General features: G+C 44.5%; 1 protein-coding gene across 1 annotated transcript; it reads right to left on the reverse strand.

Moving 5' to 3' along the window:
* Positions 1 to 1,312: 1,312 nt before the first annotated feature.
* On the reverse strand, positions 1,313 to 20,931 carry RND3 (Rho family GTPase 3). The gene is made up of 5 exons (XM_036254164.1): positions 20,508 to 20,931; positions 19,936 to 20,023; positions 7,935 to 8,044; positions 5,049 to 5,183; positions 1,313 to 3,280 (listed from the first exon to the last, which is right to left on the reverse strand). The coding sequence occupies exons 1-5, from the start codon at positions 20,655 to 20,657 to the stop codon at positions 3,029 to 3,031; spliced, it is 735 nt and encodes a 244-aa protein (XP_036110057.1). The 5' UTR covers positions 20,658 to 20,931; the 3' UTR covers positions 1,313 to 3,028.
* Positions 20,932 to 22,269: the final 1,338 nt, after the last annotated feature.

Consider the following 22,269-nt stretch of genomic DNA (forward strand, 5'->3'; position numbering starts at 1 on the left):
TTTAACAAATTAAAGCTCCTGGAAAGGAACAATTCACCAGAGGGAAACATTACTGTACAACCTATAAAATGGACCAAGGTCAGCAGAACCTCAGCGGTGTGTGTGTGCGTGTGTGTGTGTGTGTGTGTGTGTGCACGTTTTCCCCCTGTGCCAGTCATTGTTGAGAAATGAGTTTCTTGCAAGCCTGATTTAGATATTATGCCGAGAAGTTACTCAATGCCAAGGATTAGGAAAGTACTTTTATTCCCTTTACTGCTTGCTGACAAGAATGAATTCCAAACATTTTTGGTAATTCTCTGTGCTTTAAAATTTTTTTGAGGCTGTCCACTATGTCACTGCTCTTTAATTCATTCACCCATGCTAGACACTCAGGTGTCTCCTTTGGTTTGTGCTTCTGAGACTTCTTTCCAAGCAAGTAATTATACCTGAGATTTCTAAAGCCAACCCCCAACCCTCCCCCCCAAGGATGGCTTTTTTATATGAAGTGACTTCACTGTGTAGAAAGGTGAGTTTTCAAGTCCCTCCTCACTCGAATATGTGAATGTCTTTGGACATTTACGTAAAACTTATGTGTAAGAGTTTTAGCTAAAGACAGATCAAAGGGGTTTCTGGGGACCCATCCAGGCTTCTCTTGGTCCTAAGCTCTTCTGTGCTGCTTTGACACCTTCCACACACCGCGGGAGCCTACATTATGTTGTCCTGTGCTATTGAGATGCTGCTACTATAAACAAGGTGGATTTTGTTATTTTGTTTTTCCCTTCCCCTAATTGCTGCGACAGCTGGGTCCTGGGTCATCCAGACCATCGGCCTCTGCGAAGAGGAATGAGAATTGTGAGGGGGGCTGGGTTAGGAAGAACTGAGGCTTGGGGTCCCAGCGGGCAGGGATGCAAACTAGCCTCACATCAGAATTAAATCTATGACCCGAGACTGCACAATACTGTGTCATTACTAGAGTCCAAGGAATGTCCATGTTTTCTACAAGTTAATTCCAGGTGGAATCATGGCTCTTTATGTCTGTGATCAAATCACTTAGTCTAATTAAGCTCCATTTTCTTCTTGTGATTGGAAGTCTTCATGAAAACCCTTTATAGACAGATTTCTCTTTCCCCAAGAAACTGTTACTATGACCCAGCATCAAAATATTCCAAAGCCTCGAGACCAGATTCTGTAATCATCTCTGTCAAAGAACAAAACTAAACAGCTAAATCAGGAAGTAGACAATAAAAGGCAGATCACATTTAGACAAAGACATGGTTACTTTTTTATTTGAAGGGGGGGAAAAAAAAGTATGTTTTAATAAATACTGCGGAAACATTGACCAAACAAACATACAAATTGACTTCAACAATTTAAAAAAATGCAACGCAAGTTCTGCTTTTTAACAGTTATAACTTATTTCCTTTTTACAATATTTAAATACAGAAAGCACTAGCCAGCTATTTTGTAACACTGCTCAAAGCATAATGCTGCCTCAATCAAAGCATATGATGTTGGTAGAAACGTCTGTATTTCGTGGGAAATGACTGGAATGGTGTTTCCTTGCAGAGACAAAACAAAGTGCTTGTGAGACATAGAACTAAGTTTGTAATTACCTTAATCTCCTCTCCTGCCACAACTAAAATGGGAGCGACAGCTTCAACACTTCAAAAATGAAGCTTTATCATTGGAAAGAAAGCTCGTTTTCAACAAGCGCCAACAGGTCAGGTCTGGTCTATGCTCTGAAAGAAGCTCTAAAAGGAACTGGTCAAAACTATCTGTAAACTATTTTAAATGCTGATTATTATAGGTAATGACAGCAATCAAGTACTGAACATGGGCCCTGTCAGAATCCGGTTAAGTGAGGTTTAGCAATCACTCTCTAGAAATGGCTAGCATAGTGTCAGGATGGACAGTCCATGGATTCTCTAAAGTTTGGACATGAGGGTCTTTTTCTGATCATGTTCATTTGAAGAAAGTGAACTAAACCAACAGATTCCTCAGCCGCTGCCAACTTCGGAGTTCCGCCCCCAAAATAAGAGGCCTTTTGCTTTGTACTTTTGGTAACAATTCCAGACAGCTTTTACTCACATACTGTGCTTTCTGCTACTATTCCTTCATTATTTCTTCAGGTGAAACAGTACCTACATTTCTTCCCCCTTGGATCATTCATTCTATGACGTCAAACCAAGACACCTTCCATTTGACTTTGCATTTTCATTAACGACAAAAAAAAAAAAAAATCACACACCGTCTTTTCTAAACAGCGCACAAAAATATTACCTTGAGCAATTTACCACGTTTTAATGACAATCACAATGATGAACAGAACCATCAGACTGAATAAAAATCGACACTTTTTTTCCTGTTTGATCGCCTGCGTCTCTTGCAAGGCTGCAAAAGCCTTTCTTCGGGGCCGTGTTGCTCGGCTATCTACAGGAAGGCAAGATTTCAAAGCCTCATCACTTCTCTCCTCTGGACATCCCACGGGTCCTGATACAATTTCCATTTTAATGATGAGCTAGAAGGAAATTAGATCACATCCTCTAGAAAACTAAACGCTAAGGTCACAGTGCCAGTTCCCCAATGAGGACGGTATATTAATATATACTTTTTTGTAAAGGAGATTAAAACATTTAAAAATTAAACCAAAGCGGAGATTCATGAATAGGTTATAACAAAGAAAACAACAACGCAAGCACCAATCTGCGCGGGATTTCTCTTCTTGGAGGCGCTGGTGTTCCTCCTCGCCTCCCTCACCTCTAGCCCATCTGAATCGCTCTTTTTTTGGCATATTTCTCAAGTCACGCTTCAGAACTCTTCAACGTTTTCACTTTTCACCACTTGTTCTACACGCCGAACCTAAGGACAGGACTCCAAAAAGATGAGCATCCTTTCAAATGCCTCCCAAGCCTCCGGAATGTGTGACTTTGGCTGTGCACTTCATCCAGACTTCACCTTTTTGTTTTGTTGTTGATTTTGTGGTTCTTTTGTTTTGTTTTGTTTTTTTTTACACTAAATTTCCGTGTCCTCATTCAGGATACCGGGAGAATCACATCACAGTGCAACTCTTCGCTTTGTCCTTTCGTAAGTCCGTGGCCACGGCCGAGAGCTCCGGTCTGCTGGGCATGTGCGAGATGCGCTTCGTGGCCCTCTGTGACTTGTTCCGCTTAACGTTTTTGTTTGTTTTGTTGACACACGCCAACGTAGCGACATGAAAAATGTCTCTGACGCTGTTCTCGGACTGTAATGCTGAGCATTCAATGTAAGTGGCTGCTCCGATCTGTTTGGCCATATTTGCCCCCTGAGAAGTAAAAGGAAGGGACTGTCATCAGCGATAAGTCTTTGGAGAAAAGTTATCAAGTGTCTTCTGAATGATAATGCATCACAATATGTTTCTAATGTTAACTGAATTTTCCAAGTGTGGCTGCAAAAAGTTTGAACTGCCTCCTTTATCATTTCATAAATATTTGCAGTTCTAAGATGCTCAATTTTCATCACTCAGTAGATATAGCTTGACATCCCAGAGGTGCTAAAGGCTGATCTAGTGTCACTGGGACATCAACAAATGAGGACCCCAATCACCAGTTACATTGAGGTGACTCAAAGAAGTAGGGGAGAAGCTAAGGAGGTGATTCTCTTCACTTTGAATCGAGTCTAACCAAAAGTAACTAGAAACTCTGGTCTTCCGGGTCACAGCAAAGTGTAGAATTACTCAGAGGATCCTACCATTGGAAAAAGTCGGCCGAACATCCTATGAATGTAAACGATGCATTTTCCACACAGCTCTGCCAGGGGTGGTTCGGCCCTACCCTGTCCCAGCACCCCCTGTCGTACTCAGTCCCTCTTTTCTTGAGTGTATATAGCACTCAAGACTAGCCATAGGCTGTACCAAAAAACAGGGATCAGGGATGGAATTCAGAACCAATTTTGAGATGTATAGAATTAAGTCTTAGGACCAAAATAAAATGGCTGAAGGAATAATACTCTATGACATCTATAACTTTACTAAACACAAAATATGTACTTTGTAAACGTGGCCCATACAACCCAGTGTGCATCAAAACAGTGTATTAAATAGCAAAATTTTTGTTAATTAGAAATGTAAGACAAAGGCTGCAGTCTTTAAAATAATGACTACTTAAAAAAAAATTCTAGTTTTCAGCACGAACTCTCTTTAGAACTTGTAAGTTTTAAGAGAGTAAATTTCTAAAACCAGTTCTTCTCCTTTATAAATATTTTGGGGAACCACCTGAAGAAATGATGAATCTCTAAAAGACAGTTTTATGGAGTGTTCTACTTTACTGGCAAAGGCTTTTTTTTTTATTTTTTAGTATTTTACTGTGTTGCTGAGTGTAAAATAAGATGAACTCTCTTAAAGAGTATTACTGATGCTGACCACATCTTCTCTTAAATCCAGTGGGAGTTACAGAAATATACAAGGTAGCATATGACCCACGCACTGTTTACACTCTCAGTAATCAAACATCATGTGACTGCTGTACTAACAGGCAGAGTGTTCATACTTTAACAGATTTTTTTCCCAAACTTGTCTTCTTTATGCATACGCACATATGAATCCTTACACAGTAAACCACTAAAAAAGAAAATTGGAAAGTTTTTTGAGAGGGTCCAGCCTCAAAGTATCATAGTTTCAGCCAAACCTTGGCCCAGACCACTCTGGAGCCCACTTTGCCCTTTGAACATTGATCCGAGCTACGGGCTGCCCTGAAGGAGCTTAGGTGCTTGCTTTTATCTGAGTTTGAAGATGGTTCCGATCCAGACACAGGGTACTCATTCTGCATCATAGAAAAGGGTCTTGTACTTGGACTTGACCACTGGTTGAGCCTTAAGAAAAATGGCTACTTTTTATTCTATGTATTATGAGTGATGTTCCATTTCTGTCATTCCTTTTAAAATCCACACTGGTGCCCTGGCCGGTTTGGCTCAGCGGCTGGAGCGTTGGCCTGCGGACCAAAGAGTCCCAGGTTCGGTTCCCGCTAGGGGCACGTACCAAAAAGAAAACAAATAAAGAAACAAAACCCACACTGGTGCACTGACAACGCACATACCTGGTCATAGGACACTGGTGTCTGTCTGTGGTTTGACAGCTCCACTAATGTACTGACATCTGTCCGAAGATCAGATTTGCAGCCAACCATGAGCATTTTGGTGTTGGGACAAAACTCCTGGATTTCACCTTTCCACTGTGAGGGAAGAAAAGACGGAACATGAGCAAAGTGCGGACACGTATACAATCTCCACCGGCAGACATCGGAAATGGGACTCATGAAGGAAAGGAAAAGAAACTATCATTTCAGCGGAAGAAGCAAACTGGCATCTATCTTCTAAGTAGATATTAAGTTTTACTATATTTTAAAGTGGATCCATTAGGGAAGACTTATGTATATTATTATCTGTTCTCTCAGTATCTGTTCCTACTGCAAGAGACTTGTTGGGTGTTGTCAGAAGGTAGCTTCAGTAATTTCTTAATTATTGGGGTATCTCTGAAAGATAAAAGTGCCTAAGTATAATTGCATATTGTAATGAGTGATTACATCCCCGGATGTGTTGAGCTGACATTTCTTAGAGTGGAAGGCGGGGAACAAGGCAGAAGCACAGGTACACATTCACCAATCCCATCAAGAAAGACAGAGTAGCTTCCAGGAGCTGAGATCTGTATTGCAATTTCAAGGACTGGAGATGGAGTTAATAAACAGAACACCCTTCCATTCAAGTGGCTGAATCAACAAAGACCACGACCTTGAAAAGTCCCACCTCTTGGGCGATCAGAAAGGCATCGGGTCCTGTGGCTTGTCTGCCCTTGAGTTAGTTTAAAGTCACAGAGTTGTTAAATATTTCAATTCAGTGCAACTGGGTTCACTGTTCTGTGACCTAACAGGAACCATTCGAATCTCCAGAAATGTCTGGCAGGCGATTTCTTTTTAATCATCCCTTGGAAGAGCAAATGGATGTCTTTTTGTAGTTTCACTTCCTCAAGCTCAAGATGACCATCAGGATGGGAGCGGGGAGTTTCGAGTGTTCACCGAGAGCCCTGGCTCTTGGAAAAGAGGGATCAGAGGGGCTGAGATCAGGAATCCACACCTCCTCATTCTCCCCTCCCATGTGCACAAGTATGTATTAATTGCTTCACTAAATCCTGTGCTGGTTACAAAGATGATTAACTGTGCCTTCCAAAAAGGAAGTCACAGAAGAAGGGGGTGGTGAAGTCATGTATAGAATATAGTGGATAAGAGGGACACCCTGCAGGGATCATTTAGAAGACCACTAAGAGACATGCAGAGCTAGAGGTGTACTGTGGGAACAGGCTCAAGTCCCAAGTATACCAGTGGATGGAAGGGAGTAACATACTTTCTGTAAGAGCCTAATTTGTCCATCCACTCCCCCCTCCCAGAATTATTTAGGGGCATCCACCATGTGCTGAATGGCACTGGAGTTAAGAACTGGATGGTGAAGTGAAAACAAGAATACGATCTATCCTGCTTTAAGCCACTCTAACCTCTTTGATATTCAAGGACTTAACGGATTCAATTAATCAAGACAAACCATAGCAGGGGTTATCATGAGCCTTAAACCTCACACGAATGTAAAACACACTCATTAATATCTTTAAGGCCAATGTCATTCTTCATTTGGTCTGGGAAGACAAAAGCAAAACAAAAGAGGAGCGAGGCTTTTCATCATAAATTATGCAGAACTCGATGCTACACCAGGTAAAAGCTGTACTAAATAAGCAACCGCTTTTATCTGCAGACAGCACTAGACAGGCTGCAGTGTTGCTCTTCGGCGGTTGATGACTGTGGCCGCCCCCTGCATGTCAGCAACTGTTTACAAGCACCGGAGACGGTGTACACGGCCCGAATCTGACACACATTAGCATTATTCGCGATAGATGACTCAAACCAGAAAGAAGTTAAAAAGTAAAAAAAAGAGCCTCTGATTTTTCAGAAACTTCTATTTCCTTGAGATAACTGTGTTTGTCGTGTTTAGTAAAGAGAAAGTTCATCTCCAAACCCTAATTTTACATGACACAAAAGATAAGCAGTTAAACACACAAAATGGTATAAAGACACTGCCTTGGCCTCAACCGCGTGCGAAGCCCTAGGGCGGGAGAGGGGAGGGCGCTCCACAGAGGGTTCTGGCTGGGAAACCGCAGCGCTCCAGGCCAGGGCTGAGAACACAGCTGGCGGCCAATCCATAGGAAGGCACGTGCCTTCTGTAAGTACTGGGAACTGATCGGAGGGCTGGAGGCCAAGGCCAGCTCCCCGTCCCACTGGCCCTCTCAGTGCCCGGGACCCACCTGCAACAGGTCCCCTTCCTCTTGACGTCCCCCTGGTTCTGTCTGGAGCTTCCTTAGGCCCGCCTGCCTCCAGAAACCAGGGATGTGTTATCATCTAGAACGTGTTTACAACTACTGTTTTCATTAGAATCCGACATCTGCCTAATCACAAGGCACATCTAATGTCTGGAAACACACCCCTATTCCTCCTATGTTCGTTCTATTTCTGTGTCTAATAAATAAACGCATTACTGGAACACAGCTTCTTTATTAAAACAGCTATGACTGCATTTATCTCACTGTCTGAGTTGAGGTCAAACGTACACCTATAAACTAAGACACAATCTACAGGGCAAATGAAAGAAGGAAGAAGGAAGACATGCTTGGCAGTAATCAAATACAATTTCTGCCCAAAGGATAAACACCGAGGCTCGTAAAAGGGTCTTTTGTTCTTAAAATGAGATAAAACTTTAAGCAGGTTCGTCATCAAAAGTGGTGCCACACAAGGAAACCCTGTTAGAGTGTCCCCGTGTCTTTCCAGTGTTCTAACTGCAAAACAGAGCAGAGGATTCTCTGGAGTATTTGAGCTCCCCAGCCAACCATGTTTCTTTTTATACACGGGCCAGACTGAACTGTGTCATCATTCCCCAGCACTTGCCTTTTTTAGGACACTGTCCAGAGTCTCTGGTCTACTGATGTCAAAACAAATCAGCACGGCATCCGAATCTGGGTAGGAGAGGGGCCGGACGTTGTCATAATAAGGAGAACCTGAGAAGAGAAAGATACACACGTTTTCAGAGGAAAATCCCTGGTCTGTCATGCGTTAACCCTCCCCTTCTGAGTTAAATCCCTCCACTGTCACATGGGGGGCCCCACTCCCACCTCCTCTAATGCTCGGGAATGAATGCAAAACAAACAAACAAACAAACAAACAAACACAGGCTGAGTAGTGCTGTATGCGTCTCTGCCAGGAGAGGAATGAAGGCTCCTGGCCTCTGATGTGAATTCAGAGGAAGGGCAGGATCTTAGCGCTGACATCTGCAGTTCGGAGTGGAGCCCAAGGCACCTGGGAGGAATCCAGAGGCCGCTGGAGCCAGATGGCAGGGGGGCAAGCGCACCTCCTCCTGAGGGCGGGGGCGGGGCGGCTTTAGGACTCCGCCTGATTCCTCACTCACACACCGAGCCGCGTTATCAGCCGGGGATTACATAAACCCAGGCAGGTGTGGCATTTAGTAAGGGATCAGTAAGCATTAACTATGGTGATGGTTGTGTTGGGGCTAAAACTGAGTAGTAGCCAGCACCGTAAATGGAGCTAATTCTTGGGAAAAAGACCAAAACTCAAAATCGGGCTGACAACCCCAGGAGGGTGAAGGGGGAGGGAGGGAAAGGTGGGTCCGGCCCTTCAAAGAGAACCGCTCGGCGCATCTGGGGGCCGATCTCCCAGTTCCATGTTTGGATAAGCCACTGACCTTTGAGCTTGCTTACTTAAGCCCACCCCTAAACCTTACATTGCCTCTCTTCCTGTTACAACCAAGCCTGTAATAAATGCCACATTGGATCACGTCACTTTACACAGCTCCATCTCTGGAGTGACACGAAGGCATGATCCAGGGATCTTGGCCCCAGTTAACAAATCCAGGCCACCCTACAGGTTTACGTTACTAGCCAGTTAATTTCACCACAGAACCCTCTCTAGTCATTTAAGAAATTTCTTCCTTTCCTTTAGGAATCCCAAAGGATGGGCAATTACACGAGGCCAATTATTATAAAAATAATGTGGCTATAAAATCAAACACAGCTTATCAGTGCTTTTTATTTATTAAAATCATTTTCGGTGTACTGACATTTCACAGGCACAATATAAAAATCATTTTACTTATATATATATAAGTGAGCACACCCAAATAGAGAAAAAAAATCTAAACCAACAAAGTCTTTTTGAAAGCCAATTCCATTTTGACATCACCTTCCATTTGTAGCAGAAAAACATGACACGTCTCCTGATAAATCAAAACCCTGACAGTCAAGGTCAGGAGGAGAGAAAGACTAAAGAAGTTTTTACGTTTCTAGCAAAACAAACTTTTTCAGGAGGCTACCCTTGAGATCTATAAGTTATTGCATTTAGAGTACATGATCCTCTATTCACAGTATATTCTGGGTCCCCAGAATTCACCAAGGAACCCCAGGAACACGCTGCCCTTCACACCAGCTATTTTACGGACGGACACTGACAACCTCAAGCCAGGTGTGCCAGGTGTGCCAGGTGTGCCCGCCAGTCGAGGAAGAGGGCAACGTTCTAGGAATCGAGAAGAAAGAACATGAATACAGTCTAAGCCAGCATCCGTCAGGGGCAGCGCCAACTCCCTACCCTCATCTAGAATCGGGACCCTTGTGAGGCAGGCTTGACAACTGAAAGACATTTTCCAAAAGCTTAAAGGGTTCAGAGTTTCTTTTAAAATCAAGTCATTTTCAGCACTAAGGCACGTTAGAATGAGAATGTCTCTGACAAGCCCCTGCCTTTCCAGCCACTTGAAGAAATCGGAGGTTAAGAGGACAACTCACAAGTAATTCGCTAATTTAAACATTACCGAGAGACGTCAGAAATGAGGGCTTCTCGCTCTGTATGGGTACACTGGCATTTCTACATTGGCGCTGTGAAGGTCTGACTTTCTCAGTTGTGTCCAAAGTCGAACTTTGACACAGTTGCTGTGTCAACATTAGGGAATCTCTAAACACAGACTCAGAAAATTCTAGGTCCTAGAGTGGAGGTCCAAACGCCAGCCAGGTACACCAGTATTTCCTCTGCTCATCAGAGTGAGCAGGAGATGAGCTGATCCCAAACCCCTAATATCACAGCTGTCCAACAGGGAGGGTTGTCAGAGACCTAACCAGGCTTCCAGAGACCTTCCTTGGAGACCACTCACTTCCCAGTCTCGGCCTGATTGAGGACTGGCTTCTCCAGGTACCTCCCTCTTCCAGAACAAGACTTGTGACTGGATGAGAGTACTCACTGCTAATCTCAGATCTACAACTGCTCTGCATCACAAAGGAGACCGGCTTTTCCAAATACTACAAAATTTAGGAAAGCCAGCTGGAGAATGACGAAGGTGATAAAATAGACTAATGAAATTGGGAGTACCAGGAAAAGGGTTTCATCCTTTAAGTCACCACGTGGGCTCAGAGAAAACCCCTCCCACCCTTTGTGTGCTGGGTTTCCCTCCCCCACCCATTATCAGCCACAAAGGGGATCTGTTTTTTTCCCACCCTCTGCAGACTTTTGCTTACTAGAATCAAGCAATCTGCTTTCTGTGCTTAGTGAGCACACTCAAATATCTGCAAAATTTAGAGATGGTCGGACTTAAATTAACCAGTTTGCGACTTTTCCACATTGTTATGGAGGTCTGTTTCTGTTATGTTTTTATTTGGTTTAATAGACTGAATGAAAACACATGTGTGTGTGAAGTTTCATGAAAAATAAACCACTTTGCTTTGTAGATGTAAAGAGGCAATTTTTGAAACAAATTTATTGGGGTGACATTGGTTAACAGGATCATATAGGTTTCTGGTGTGGATTTCTATGATATAAGATCTGCATATTGCACTGCATGTCCACCACCCAAAAAGAGGCAATTTTTAAAAGCTCTGACAGGAGCCCTGGCTGGTCTGGCTCAGCGGTTAGCGTGTCAGCCCATGGACCAAAAGGTCACAGGTTCAATTCCTGGTTAAGCGCACGTACCTGAGTTGCAGGTTCAATTCCTGGCCCATAGGGGTTGTGCGGGAGGCAACCAATGGATGTGTCTCTATCTCTCTCTCCCTCCCTCCTTTCCACTCTATCTAAAAGTCAATGGAAAAATATCCTTGGGTGAGGATTAACCCAAAAAACAAATACATAAATAGATAAAATAAAACTTTCACAGATCTGATTAGGAATGATCCTGTCCTACTACTGTTAATGAACAGCACATTTTAGAGCAACAGGCATGACCAAAGGTAGTAATAAAATAGATCCCCACATTTATTACTTATAAGCATGATTTGCCCAATCACTAACTGCAAGAATAATGTGTCATGAAAAATAACAAGACCACTTACTCATTATATTTTTTGATGGGGTAAGGTTAAAAAAAAAAAACCTAATATAGAATTATAAAAGAAAAAAAAAAAAAGAATCTACCTAAAAATAATCTAACAATTCATCAGCTAACAATTCAGGGAAAAAAAATGACCCTGTGTAACTTGACAGTGTTTACTCTGTGTTTAAGCACTTTGAATTCTTTCCTGGTCTCTTCCATACAGCCCCAGCTACTGCACGAAGGCAGGCAGGCTGGAGAGCACCCGCTGTAATCACAGGCATGTGTGGTGTAACTCACCAGCCAAGAAAAAGTGAGGAGGAATTCCAGGAATGCCCCTGTGAAGCGAGAAGCAATTCTGGGAGGCAGAAGTGATACCAAAGCCAGGAGCTAAAAGTAAGCCCCTGAAACAGGAACAATGCCTGCCCTCAACTCCCACATCCCTCCAGAAAAGTCTTAAACAGTCTGTTAAGTCAAACAGCAAAGCGTTCACACACACACACACACACACACACACACACACACACACACACACAGGTGCAGGTGCAAAGCTTCCAGGGTAACCAGAGAACTAAACACAACACAAGAAAGCACACAAACATTTTTTTTGCGATGTAGGAAAAGTGCTGAACTCTAACTGCATGCAGTACACAGGAGGTACTAAGGTATGTACCCTAGTACCCAGGAATGTACTACAGCTAAATTCAGTAAATCTAGGTACTGAGAGTTCTCAAATAAAACTCTTTCTGAGCATGTGGAATAGACTTCATGCACACGGAAATCTCAGATGCAGCATTTGTTATTATGCACCATTCCAAAGTCCCTTCTCATTAACCTCTCAGACCATAAAGGGAAAACTTCAGGAAAACTCTGTATGGTAACTACACCACATATGCACCCTATCCCCACCCCCCAAAATACCTCTTTGCTTAAGTGTAGATTATGGAATAAGTGTGCACATTTGTGGTTCTCTGAGTTCCCCAAGTTTGGCCAACATCAGCAAAGTTCTAAAAGGCTTTGGAAATGTCAGGTCTACTCATCTTTGTCTTCAAGATCATTAACTCTGGGTGAGAGCAGTCTTTCCAGCCCAAGAACAGTCACAAAGCGCCTCACCCAGAAACTAATTCGGTAGACGCATACCTGCCTGTTTACGTCATCCTTCCACAAAGATAGAACACACCATATATGTACATCATTACATGTATATGTAAGAAGATTCATGCTCAAAAGGGAGGCTCTGTGGAACCTTCTGCCAAAGCAGTTCAAACACTGTGAGGCTCTATAGGAGTCTGAGGACTGGAAATTTTTCTAGTTGAGTATTTCACAAATACAATTTCTTTCCCTTGAACCTTAAATTAAAAATCTTTCCATTCCCCCTTAAGAAATTCTTAACAAGCCCTGGCCAGTTTGGCTCAGCGGTTAGAGTGTTGGCCTGTGGTCCCGAGAGACACGGGTTCGGTTCTCACTAAGGGCGTGTACCTCGGTTGCAGTTTGTCCCTGGCCCTGGTTGGGTCGTGCAGGTGGCAGCCACTCAATGTGTCCTTTTCACATCAATGTTTCTCTCTCTCTCTCTCTCTCTCCCTCCCCCCCTCTCTCCCTCCCTCCCTCCCTTCCTCTCTATCTGAACAAAAAAATGGAAAAGTGTCCTCGGGTGAGGATTAAAAAAAAAAATTCCTAACAAGAACAATAAAATAGGAATATTGCATATTTGGGGGCAGAGAAAATAGATAACCTTTGCTATTTTTAGGGGCCACCCAAAGAACATCTGTACAAACATCAGCGAACACGGGAGTCGATGACCTGCCCGGTCACCAGCAGATTCCGTTTCTTCAGGCCCCTCTGCTCAGAGTAAAAGCTCCAGACCAGCAACAATCTCAACAATGCGAGTCAAGTCTGAGCAAACTTCTATGTCTGGGACACATAAGACCCTAAACTTTTCCAAGTACTGTGCCCCACAAATGCCATGCTCCAAATATGCAACGAACATCCCAAGGAAGAGTATTTTGTTTCTTCTGCAGGTTCAGCTTCACTGGAATTAATTTTATAAAAACTTGGAGGGGGGGGCACTTCTGTGTTGCTGTAAAGTTAGAATCAATATTTTCAATTTCTGGGGGCAATGCAGGTGCACAGCGGGAAAGTCAATGAGGTAGAAGAAAGAGTGCTATTTGGGGGCTATAAATAAAGCATTAAACTTAAACTCCTAGTCTTATTGAGATACTTAAAAAAAACCTAAGAATCCAAATATTCCACTTAAAGTAGAACTATGGTAAGTCACAAAATTTTAAGGATTAGAGGAGATATGGATAATATATATATATTTTTAATGACATTATCCAGCCCTGGCCGGGTGGCTCAGTAGATTGAAGCACCGTCCCATACACCAAAAGGTTGCAGGTTTGATTCCCGATTGGGGTGGGTATGAGAGGCAACCCGCATGTCTTCGGGTGAGGATTTTTAAAAATGGCATTATCCTTCAGTAACAGAGTAAAGAGTTTGTGTGTTCCATATAATACTTGATTCCTCAGAGAAGAGTCCCACAGGTGAATTCGCCTTGCCACATCCCACGTCATCAGCCTCAGACTTCTGAAGCAGCTTACATTCCATGTCTACAGGAATTGTTTTTTCAAGGGGGGTCTCTGAGTAACGTTTATAATATACACTCATTGAGAAGCACAGGGTATCAGAAAATGGTTGAAGCACAACTAATTCAGTTGGCACAGCCCAGCAGGTATCATGAGTTTACTGGAGAAACTGTTGATCCTTGGTGACATATCTTCATGCAAAGGAACTGCATTGATGAGGAAGCATCTGGTTATTTCAGGCATCAGAAGGACCAGTATGGACACCTCAATGGAATGTGCAACTTAGCAAGAAACTAGGTTAGAGAAATCCCAACACAAAATGGGATTTAAATGAAAAAGATCTGGAGTCAGATGTAAACTTAGAAAGGGAATTTATATTTTTTGGGGGGGATCCATAGTCTAAATTGAAATTGTTGCATGGTGGACAAATCTCCAAATGTAGTTTCATATATTGCTTGTTGAAAATCACCATCCAAACGTAAAGCTCTCTGTTTTGCCTTAATTGATATTTCTTACAGAGTTCCAGGGTAAAAACTCAAGAGTTGAACCTAGTTTGGAAGCTCCTAGGGATCACTACTACCTTACGATCAAACACGTTCTCTGCAATTTGCCCTTGGTAGCCACATCACAAGCACCCATGAGTCTTTAGATTCTCTGTGAATTCTTGTCCTCTTTCTTTCTCTAACAAGGTTAATTTAAGTTCGATTTCAACTTTCAGAATCCTGGCAATCATTAAATGGAAGCCTGTTTCCAAGTGGGAAGGATGTTAAAGACCTCTTAAGAACTGAGTCAACTTCTAGAGGTCAGGAAGGCATTATGGTAGGCTTCAGCGGGCAATGAGTCACAAGTCAGGGGCTTGGGCTGGCCTGGTGGCCTTCAACAATTCTTTGGATCTTCTCGTTCAGCTTTGGAACCTCGGGACTCACCCTCCTATAAACAAGTATCACAGTGCCAAAGATAAGACTGTGAGCCCTTTGAGGGCAGGAGCTCCTGCTCGCTCTGCACTGTCCCCTCGCTACGCCACAGCATCTAGCAGACTTCATGCACACAGAATACCCTAAAAATGCCCATTGTTTTTATAACCCTTTGTACATGTCTTGCCTCGATGTGTTAATTTACATGTTAAATCACACAAAAAAAGGGACCGTGATCTCTTCCGAGGCTGCTTTTCTGAATTAATTATACACTGATCTCCAACACACCTGAAACATTTCCATCCCAGTTAAGAAATATTTCGATAGCATGCCTGTCACGGAGACCTTTCTTTAAACTTACGTAGAAGTTACAAATATAGCAATACAGATAGACTTATATTTGCAAAGCAGTTTGTCCTTAAAGTCAGGCCATGAGTAATTAAAATTTTTCTTTCCTCCTTTTCCTTTAAGTATAAAATTTAAAGAATACTACATTATCTCTTAATAATGCTAAAAACTAACATAGGAAGCGCTAACTTAAGCACGTAGGGCCTAAAAGAAGCTTATATCATGACAAGACTCAAAGGAGTGTTCATGAGGCAATAGCAAAGTTATTTTAGCAGCTGAATTAAGTATTTTAAAACTAATAATATGCCTGAAATAAAATGTGCATTAACTTACCTTGGTTAAAAGCTGGCATGAGTGACTAGTATTCCCTATATCACCCGTGCTGAAATTACACAGCAATCAAATCACTCAGGAAAGATGTGGTGATCCTTAAATGACCAAGTTTCTATTACGAGTAGGCATTTGGCTCCGTGCTGCAGACTGCTGCCATGCTTGGCAAATGCGGCAGATTCTGAAGCACGTGATAGTAGAACTACTTTGATCTCAACTTACCACCTCAAAATGCTGAAACCATGACCCATGGCTTTGCAAAAAAACTTGTTGAGTAAATGTGAAAATCATTTGGGGTATTTTTGCAACCAGGGATAAAAATGTTCATCTTCTTAATGAACAGGGAATATTTCTCATTAAAATCAAGAAATGAAGGATCTGTATCCAAAGACTACCTTTAGTGCCCCCTACCCCCTTTAGAGGATTCATGGTGGCATTAGTTCAAAGGTTTTGTTTACTTTGGGGGAGCTGCAGTAACTTTAAGCAGCCATCAGAAATCAACTGGCCAAGTGCTATTGTGGTTGCTGTAACTGTGTGCCCTGGCGGGGGGGAGGAAAAATCTGCTTCCTTCCTGAGGAGGGTCTAGCAGACCAGGGGTGCCTGACAATGGAGATGCACTTGAAAGCAGGTGGAGCAGGGCACTTGGGTGCAAGAACCTCATCCTAAATTGGATATGGGCCACACAAAATGGGGAGAGTTTCTTTCTCCCCACTCTCTGCCCCTTGGATTATATGACTCTTAGGGGCAGGACCTTATTTTAATTAACACTGCCTCTCGAAGACCTCACATAGGGCTTGCACATAGTAGGTGCAGAAAAAAAAGAAGGGCGCTAGAAAGAGAATGGAAGGCATTTGTTCAGTTTCTGGGCCTTAAAAAGTGGGGAGTAGAATGATCTTTTCTCTTGGTGCAAAGAGGCCCCCACACAGCCTACTTGAACTTGATGTTCTTTCCTACACCCAAATTGGCAGAGCTTTGTCTATCCATATTGTTTGACTTCTGGGGGGGATGGCGTGGACCCCTCCTAAGGCTTATGAGAAGCCTTCCAAGTATAGAAGCCAGTAAGAATTATAGAAGCCAGGGAAGAATTGCTTCTGTCTCCTGAATGTCTGCCCCTCTCCTAGGAGGCTATATAGGAACAGGACATGAATGGCATCCAAAGCACAACGTTTATGCAATCTCTATTCCTATATGAGAGAAGTTAGGCACATCTAATTTTTCCTAAATAAATCTCTAACTTTCACAAAGTTTTAGAGAGGAAAAAAATTTTTTGACATGTAGGACTTTAGAGACTCAGTGTAGTTGTTATCTCTAGAGTTAAATCGATAGCAATTGGAAAAAATAAATATATCAAAAGGCATAAGGCACATGCAATTATTTTCACAGCCTGAACTAACAAATGTCTTAGTGGGCAAAGACAATGTCAAACATTTGTCAAAAACTAATCCTGTTCAGAAATTTGCCAGGAAGAGCTCGAGATGCAATGGAAAAATGGTGAGGGCACTAGAAATGATTAGCTGCTGATGCAGAGGTTCTTGCTAGATGTATTTTCTCATGAATGACAAACCATTTTTGGTGGAAGCAGTCTATTCTTAGAGTTTAAGCAGTGCTTGGTAACTGTGTTTAACTAATATTCTGATTTACAAACAACATAATGGGATTCTAACTAATCCCCTTATGCCTTTTTTCCCATCTCTATAAACCTCAATTCGAACAAAGATTTCATTATGGAATAATTTTGCAGTGATATTTTCTTAATCACAGCTTTTTTCAAAACCTTTATATTTTAGTTAAACATGCATAGGTTTTCTTTCATTAAATAAAAATATAAGTGATTATCTCACTACAGACTTCATTTCAGGTGATTATTTTAATTCGATGAAAGGCAATGTTTATAAAGTTGACATTCTTTGTGCACAGGTAATTCAGTGGTAATGAATGTCAGGAAATCTCATCTCCTTGGAAACTATTCATAAACATTTGTTCATGCAACAGATTTTATTGGGTGACTACTGTGTGTGAGACATGAAGCTATGTATGCAGAGACTACAAACCAACCTGAAAATATCTGAAGTGATATTTATCTGCACACGAGAAGCGTAGTGTCCAACTATAAAGTGCCCACATTTTGTTTGTTTTCTAGCCTTTGAAAAACAATGTGTCTTTTTTTCTGCCAAAAAAAAAAAAAGTCAATTTAGCCCTTTGGGGGCCTAATCGAAAATCTCCGTTGGTGGTCCTGTGACTCTTTAAGCCTGAGACAAGGGATGTATAACCCAGCATTCCTATAAGCCCATCCATGCCCCTCCCCTACCCAGATGAGTCTCCTTCCTAAACCCACCAGGAAGCAGTGGCTGAACGTGGCTTGCTTTGTGGGTGGTGAAAACCCCAGCATGGGATGCCAGGTCCACTGGGACCAAGAGCTGAAGCCAACCAACATCCTGGGAAACAAAAAGATCTGCCTGTCCAGGGTACTAAAGCCAAGAAGCACAGGGCTGGGAGAGATCCTGCACATTATCTAGCTCTCTGTTCTCTTTTTTCAGATAATAAAACGAGACTCGGGGAGGTAGGGGATTTGTACACAGAAATCCGTGGTAACCAGCAGCTAAGATCTAAACACAGCTTCGTATCAATGACTGGATCAGACTCACAGACCCCATGCCTAAATAATTATTACCAGGCATTAGGTCCAAACAGAGCTGGGGGGTCCAAACCAGCTGTCCTGCTCACCAGGTATAACGAATATCATGGGAATTAGATCCCATTAAGTATTAGGCTCTGTAACAATGCTGATGATAGGAACTACTGAAGCAAGGAAACACTAGCATTCCATCAACACCTTCCCTACAGCTGTGAGACTGTGTGGGCAATCCCCAATACAAAACACGTTGAGGTCCTGGTTCTGTTGCCCTTGGCCAGGCTCCAGGAAGAGCCTGAGTCTCCGGGGAGAAACAAAATCGGCGCTTCTCACTGCAGGACTCAGAGCATCTGGCGCCGACCAAGAGAGGCGCTCGTGCGAGACTTTCCCGCTCGCCTTTGTGCTTGGACTGCCTCTGGCGACCCTGTCAGTCTGGACCCCTCCTCGCGCTCTCAAATCCCCGAGGTTCACGCCTAAAGGTTGTGGGGAACTCGCGCTGCCCAGAAGCACCTCCACGAGGCTACTCCCAGCTGAGCGGAGTTTCATCTGGAGGCCTCCCTAGCTTGACAGCAAACCCTGCATGTTGGCACTTGCGCGCTAGTTTCACCAGGGATCTGGCTCGGTTCACCCGCGTTAGCCCAGCTCCCTGCTCAGCTCCCAGACAGAGCGTGGGGGCTTTCACCCAGCCTTCGCGGGGGCTCCTCCTCTCCTGAGGCAATACCCCTCGTGCAAACGGCACTCCTTCCGCTGCGGGGCACCTGGTGCCTGGATCCCAGGCTGATTCCAGGGGGGCCCCCGATTTTCACCGCGTTAGACCCAGCCGGAACCCCTAGAAGCCGCACGCTGGAAGCCTCGCCCTACCCCCGTGGGGTACCCGCCCTCCCTACCACCACCGCGCGCCAGGATGATGGGTGGGCGCGTGGGAAGTAGATAACCGGGTCTTGAACCCCAGACCCTTGAAAATAATTTACCACGACGCCGGACAGGAAGGTCAAAGGCGAACAGTGAGACCCGCGGCCTTGTAGGCCGGCGGGAGGTGATGCAATAGGGGTCAGGAGGGAATGGCGGGGGGCGGGGGACGGCGTGATCACGAGGAGCGGGGGATGGGGGTGGAGGCGAGGGGAGTTCGGATCTGCAGGTCGGCACTGGGACGGCGGAGCAGAGAGGAGGCTGGGGACCAGCCAGCCGCGTGCTGCCCCACCCCCCCACCCCAGCGCATTCCTGGCTGCAGGCGTCACGAGCGCCCCGCTACCTGCGCTCACTTGACTCTCCCCCCACCCCCAGCAAGGGCGGGATCCGAACGTAACTGCGTCGCTTCAGGGATTTTCTCCACCTCCCACTTTCCACCACCCCAGCCGCGCTCCCCGCCTCCCAGAAAATCAGCAGGTTAGATCCTGGAGGGGTGCCCGCCGGGAGCCAGGTGGTTCCGAGGCGGCGCACACATCACCCCAACATCAAGACACCTTGGTGACTCGGGCACAGCCCCGCGAGCCAATTGCTCCCAAGCCACCAGGCTACAAACGGTTCCCACCGCGAGGTCACCCTGCGGGCACACCACGCTCTTTTCTCCCCACTGCCACCTCCCGCCCCCACCCAGAATGGACACATTTTTCAACGAGCAGGGACCTCGGGAATCCCTCGGAAAAGGCAACGCTAACCCAGGCAGAGCGCTGGTGGCGCGCCGGCCGGTGCTGAGAGCTGCCAGGCGAGGTCCCGAGACCCCAGCGCACCCCGGAGCGCCTGCAAACCCGCCCCAAGCGCCACGCGGTCCGATGACTCTTACCCGAAGTGTCCCACAGGCTCAATTCTATTCTTTGTGTGTCGATTTCAAAACTGGCCGTGTAATTCTCAAACACTGTAGGGACGTAATTCTGGACGAACAAAATGGACAGAAGGAAAGAACGCAAAGAGGTTATCTTAAAATGTACGACGCCTCAGTATACCCTCTGCAAAACTGCATCCTCAATTTAAAAATTAAAAACAAAACTCTGGCACACACCAGGTCACACACTAAACAGGCGGACCTTTCCCTAAACCCCTGTCTGACTCCCCACGAGCCCCACCCGGCTCTCCAAGACACGAGGATCCAAATCTCCCAACCCCAGGTTTTGCACACATGACCGGACAAGTTTCAGAGCTAACAGCAGAATGTGCAGGCGCGCCCCAATTCCTAAACGCTTCCTGCCCACTTTCCCTCTTTAGGCAGTCTAACCCGGAGGGGGGGGGGGTGGTAAGGAGTGAGAAAAATGGATTTTTAAAAAAATGGGTGAAGGGGGAAAAGCAAACGGAACCCCACCTGGAGCCGGGGGACGCCGCGGGCTGCCCCCTTCTCGAAGCCCCGGCCGCCACACTCACCTCGGGGAAGCAGTCCTTGGCGAAGACGTGCAGCAGCGCCGTTTTCCCACACTGACTGTCTCCCACCACTACTATCTTGCATTTCACGTTCTGATTAGGATCCATGATAGATTTACTGGATAATTTCTGGCTGGCTCTTCTCTCCTTCATTGATCTTGTCTTATTTTCTCTTAGAACAGGAATTTTCTCTTAAGAGGAAAAAAATATATATTTCTCTCTATATAAAAAGCAGCTATAAAAATAAATCGCAAGGCTGGTGGGAAACCCCGAAGCGCGGCGCAGACGAGGAGAGCTGGAGGAGCAGGGCTCCTTACTCCCCTTCAACAAGTTTTATGCTTGACTCCACACCACACTTCCCAAGTCCAATTCCGATCCGACTGCTTTGTTTCACGCTCTCTGCGCGGCTTTATACGCTCGGCCTTCCAATCCTCTTCTTTCTCAATGAGAGAAGGAAACTGATCCGCCTCCTCCCCTTTTATGGAGCCTGGGAGCGAGCGCTGTCTGGTTACTTGGGGACAATGTAAACAGTGCGCCCTCTAGGGTGGCCGTGCGGGATCTATTTTCCAGACCAAGGCTCTGGGACAACTTGAAGATTCCAAGGAGCTTTGTTGATGGACGAGACTCCACAAATCCAGGAGGAGATTGAAAACTGAATGTGTGTGAATATTGATTTTTACTAGAATTCTTTTAAAAACATTTTAATAAGGACTGATCTACAGAAGCCGCATGAACATTTATGAGAGCAAAAACATTTGTCTCCCAAGTTAAGACATCCTTATAAAACATAGGAAGCAAGTCTTGGGTGGGAAAAGGTTAAATGGTTGTTTTTTGTAGAAAAAATGGTTTGTCTATAGACCATAAAACAATAGCTAAGTCAGGTTGTTTCAGATGTGGACACTGGCTTGCCTGGGTCACAGTAACAGGCTGGCTTCTGAAGCCTGTTAGTTTCAGTCACTCAGAAGGAGGAAGAAAGATTTTGAGGTGTGTGTAGGGCACATGGGAGCAGAGAAGAAAGAAAATGGAGGATGTTAAAAAATGAGTGGCAAATGCCACTGGAAATTCAAGCCTACTACACTGGGGACCCAAGCATACAAGGTCAGCCATTGTTCATGTTGCAGTGAGGAGACTGGGTAGGAGGGATTCAGATCCTGCCCTTCATTCTCTTTATCAGTAGCCTTATCCTTCCTGGGATGGAAGCACCCTAGGCTGGACCCAGAAAACATTATGCTTAGCTGAAAAACTCAGGTACAAACCTCCATACCTCCCCTCCCCCCATCCATCCCTCCACTCAAAAGTCTCAGAGAGGACTAAAACTGGCCCATGCATTTGTTTTCTTTTTCTTATGAGAAGTTCTCCCCGCCCCCCTCCCCCCAATCTTTGTCCTGTGCTCCAAATTGCCAAGAGCTTTCAACTATTACTGGTAAGGACATTGGCAGGAACCGACTTAAAGGTTCCCCTATGAAGATTTCTAGGCTTGTAAATGAAAAGGAGATGAGGTAAAATACCAGGAAGATTAGTATGGGGAATGAAAAGGCCCGATGAAAGGTGGTTAAAAGCACAAATGTAAATATTAGACTCTATGACCAGGAAGTCTCAGGGGTCCAAGGATGGTCTCCTCTTCCTTTCAGAGCTGAGAAAACTGGATCCTGACAAAGGAAGACCCTGACGTGGACTCTCGGTCCACACCACGGAGGCTGACCTGCAGAGAAGAGGATCGCTGGCCCTGCTCAAGTTCTTAAAGCGCATTGGCCAAAGCTTGTTC

This window comes from Molossus molossus, unplaced genomic scaffold, assembly GCF_014108415.1.
Source record: "Molossus molossus isolate mMolMol1 unplaced genomic scaffold, mMolMol1.p scaffold_m16_p_11, whole genome shotgun sequence".
In the NCBI taxonomy this organism is placed as follows: Eukaryota; Metazoa; Chordata; class Mammalia; order Chiroptera; family Molossidae; genus Molossus; species Molossus molossus.

Bases quoted from the DNA above. Each gene is read 5' to 3' on its own strand.
- RND3 (XM_036254164.1), bottom strand. From the start codon at position 20,657: ATGAAGGAGAGAAGAGCCAGCCAGAAATTATCCAGTAAATCTATCATG. The intron at 20,024-20,507 runs GTGAGTGTGGCG...TTGTTCGTCCAG, and splicing joins CCAAGGACTGCTTCCCCGAG to AATTACGTCCCTACAGTGTT. The intron at 5,184-7,934 runs GCAAGTGCTGGG...CTTCCCTCACAG, and splicing joins TGGACAGTGTCCTAAAAAAG to TGGAAAGGTGAAATCCAGGA.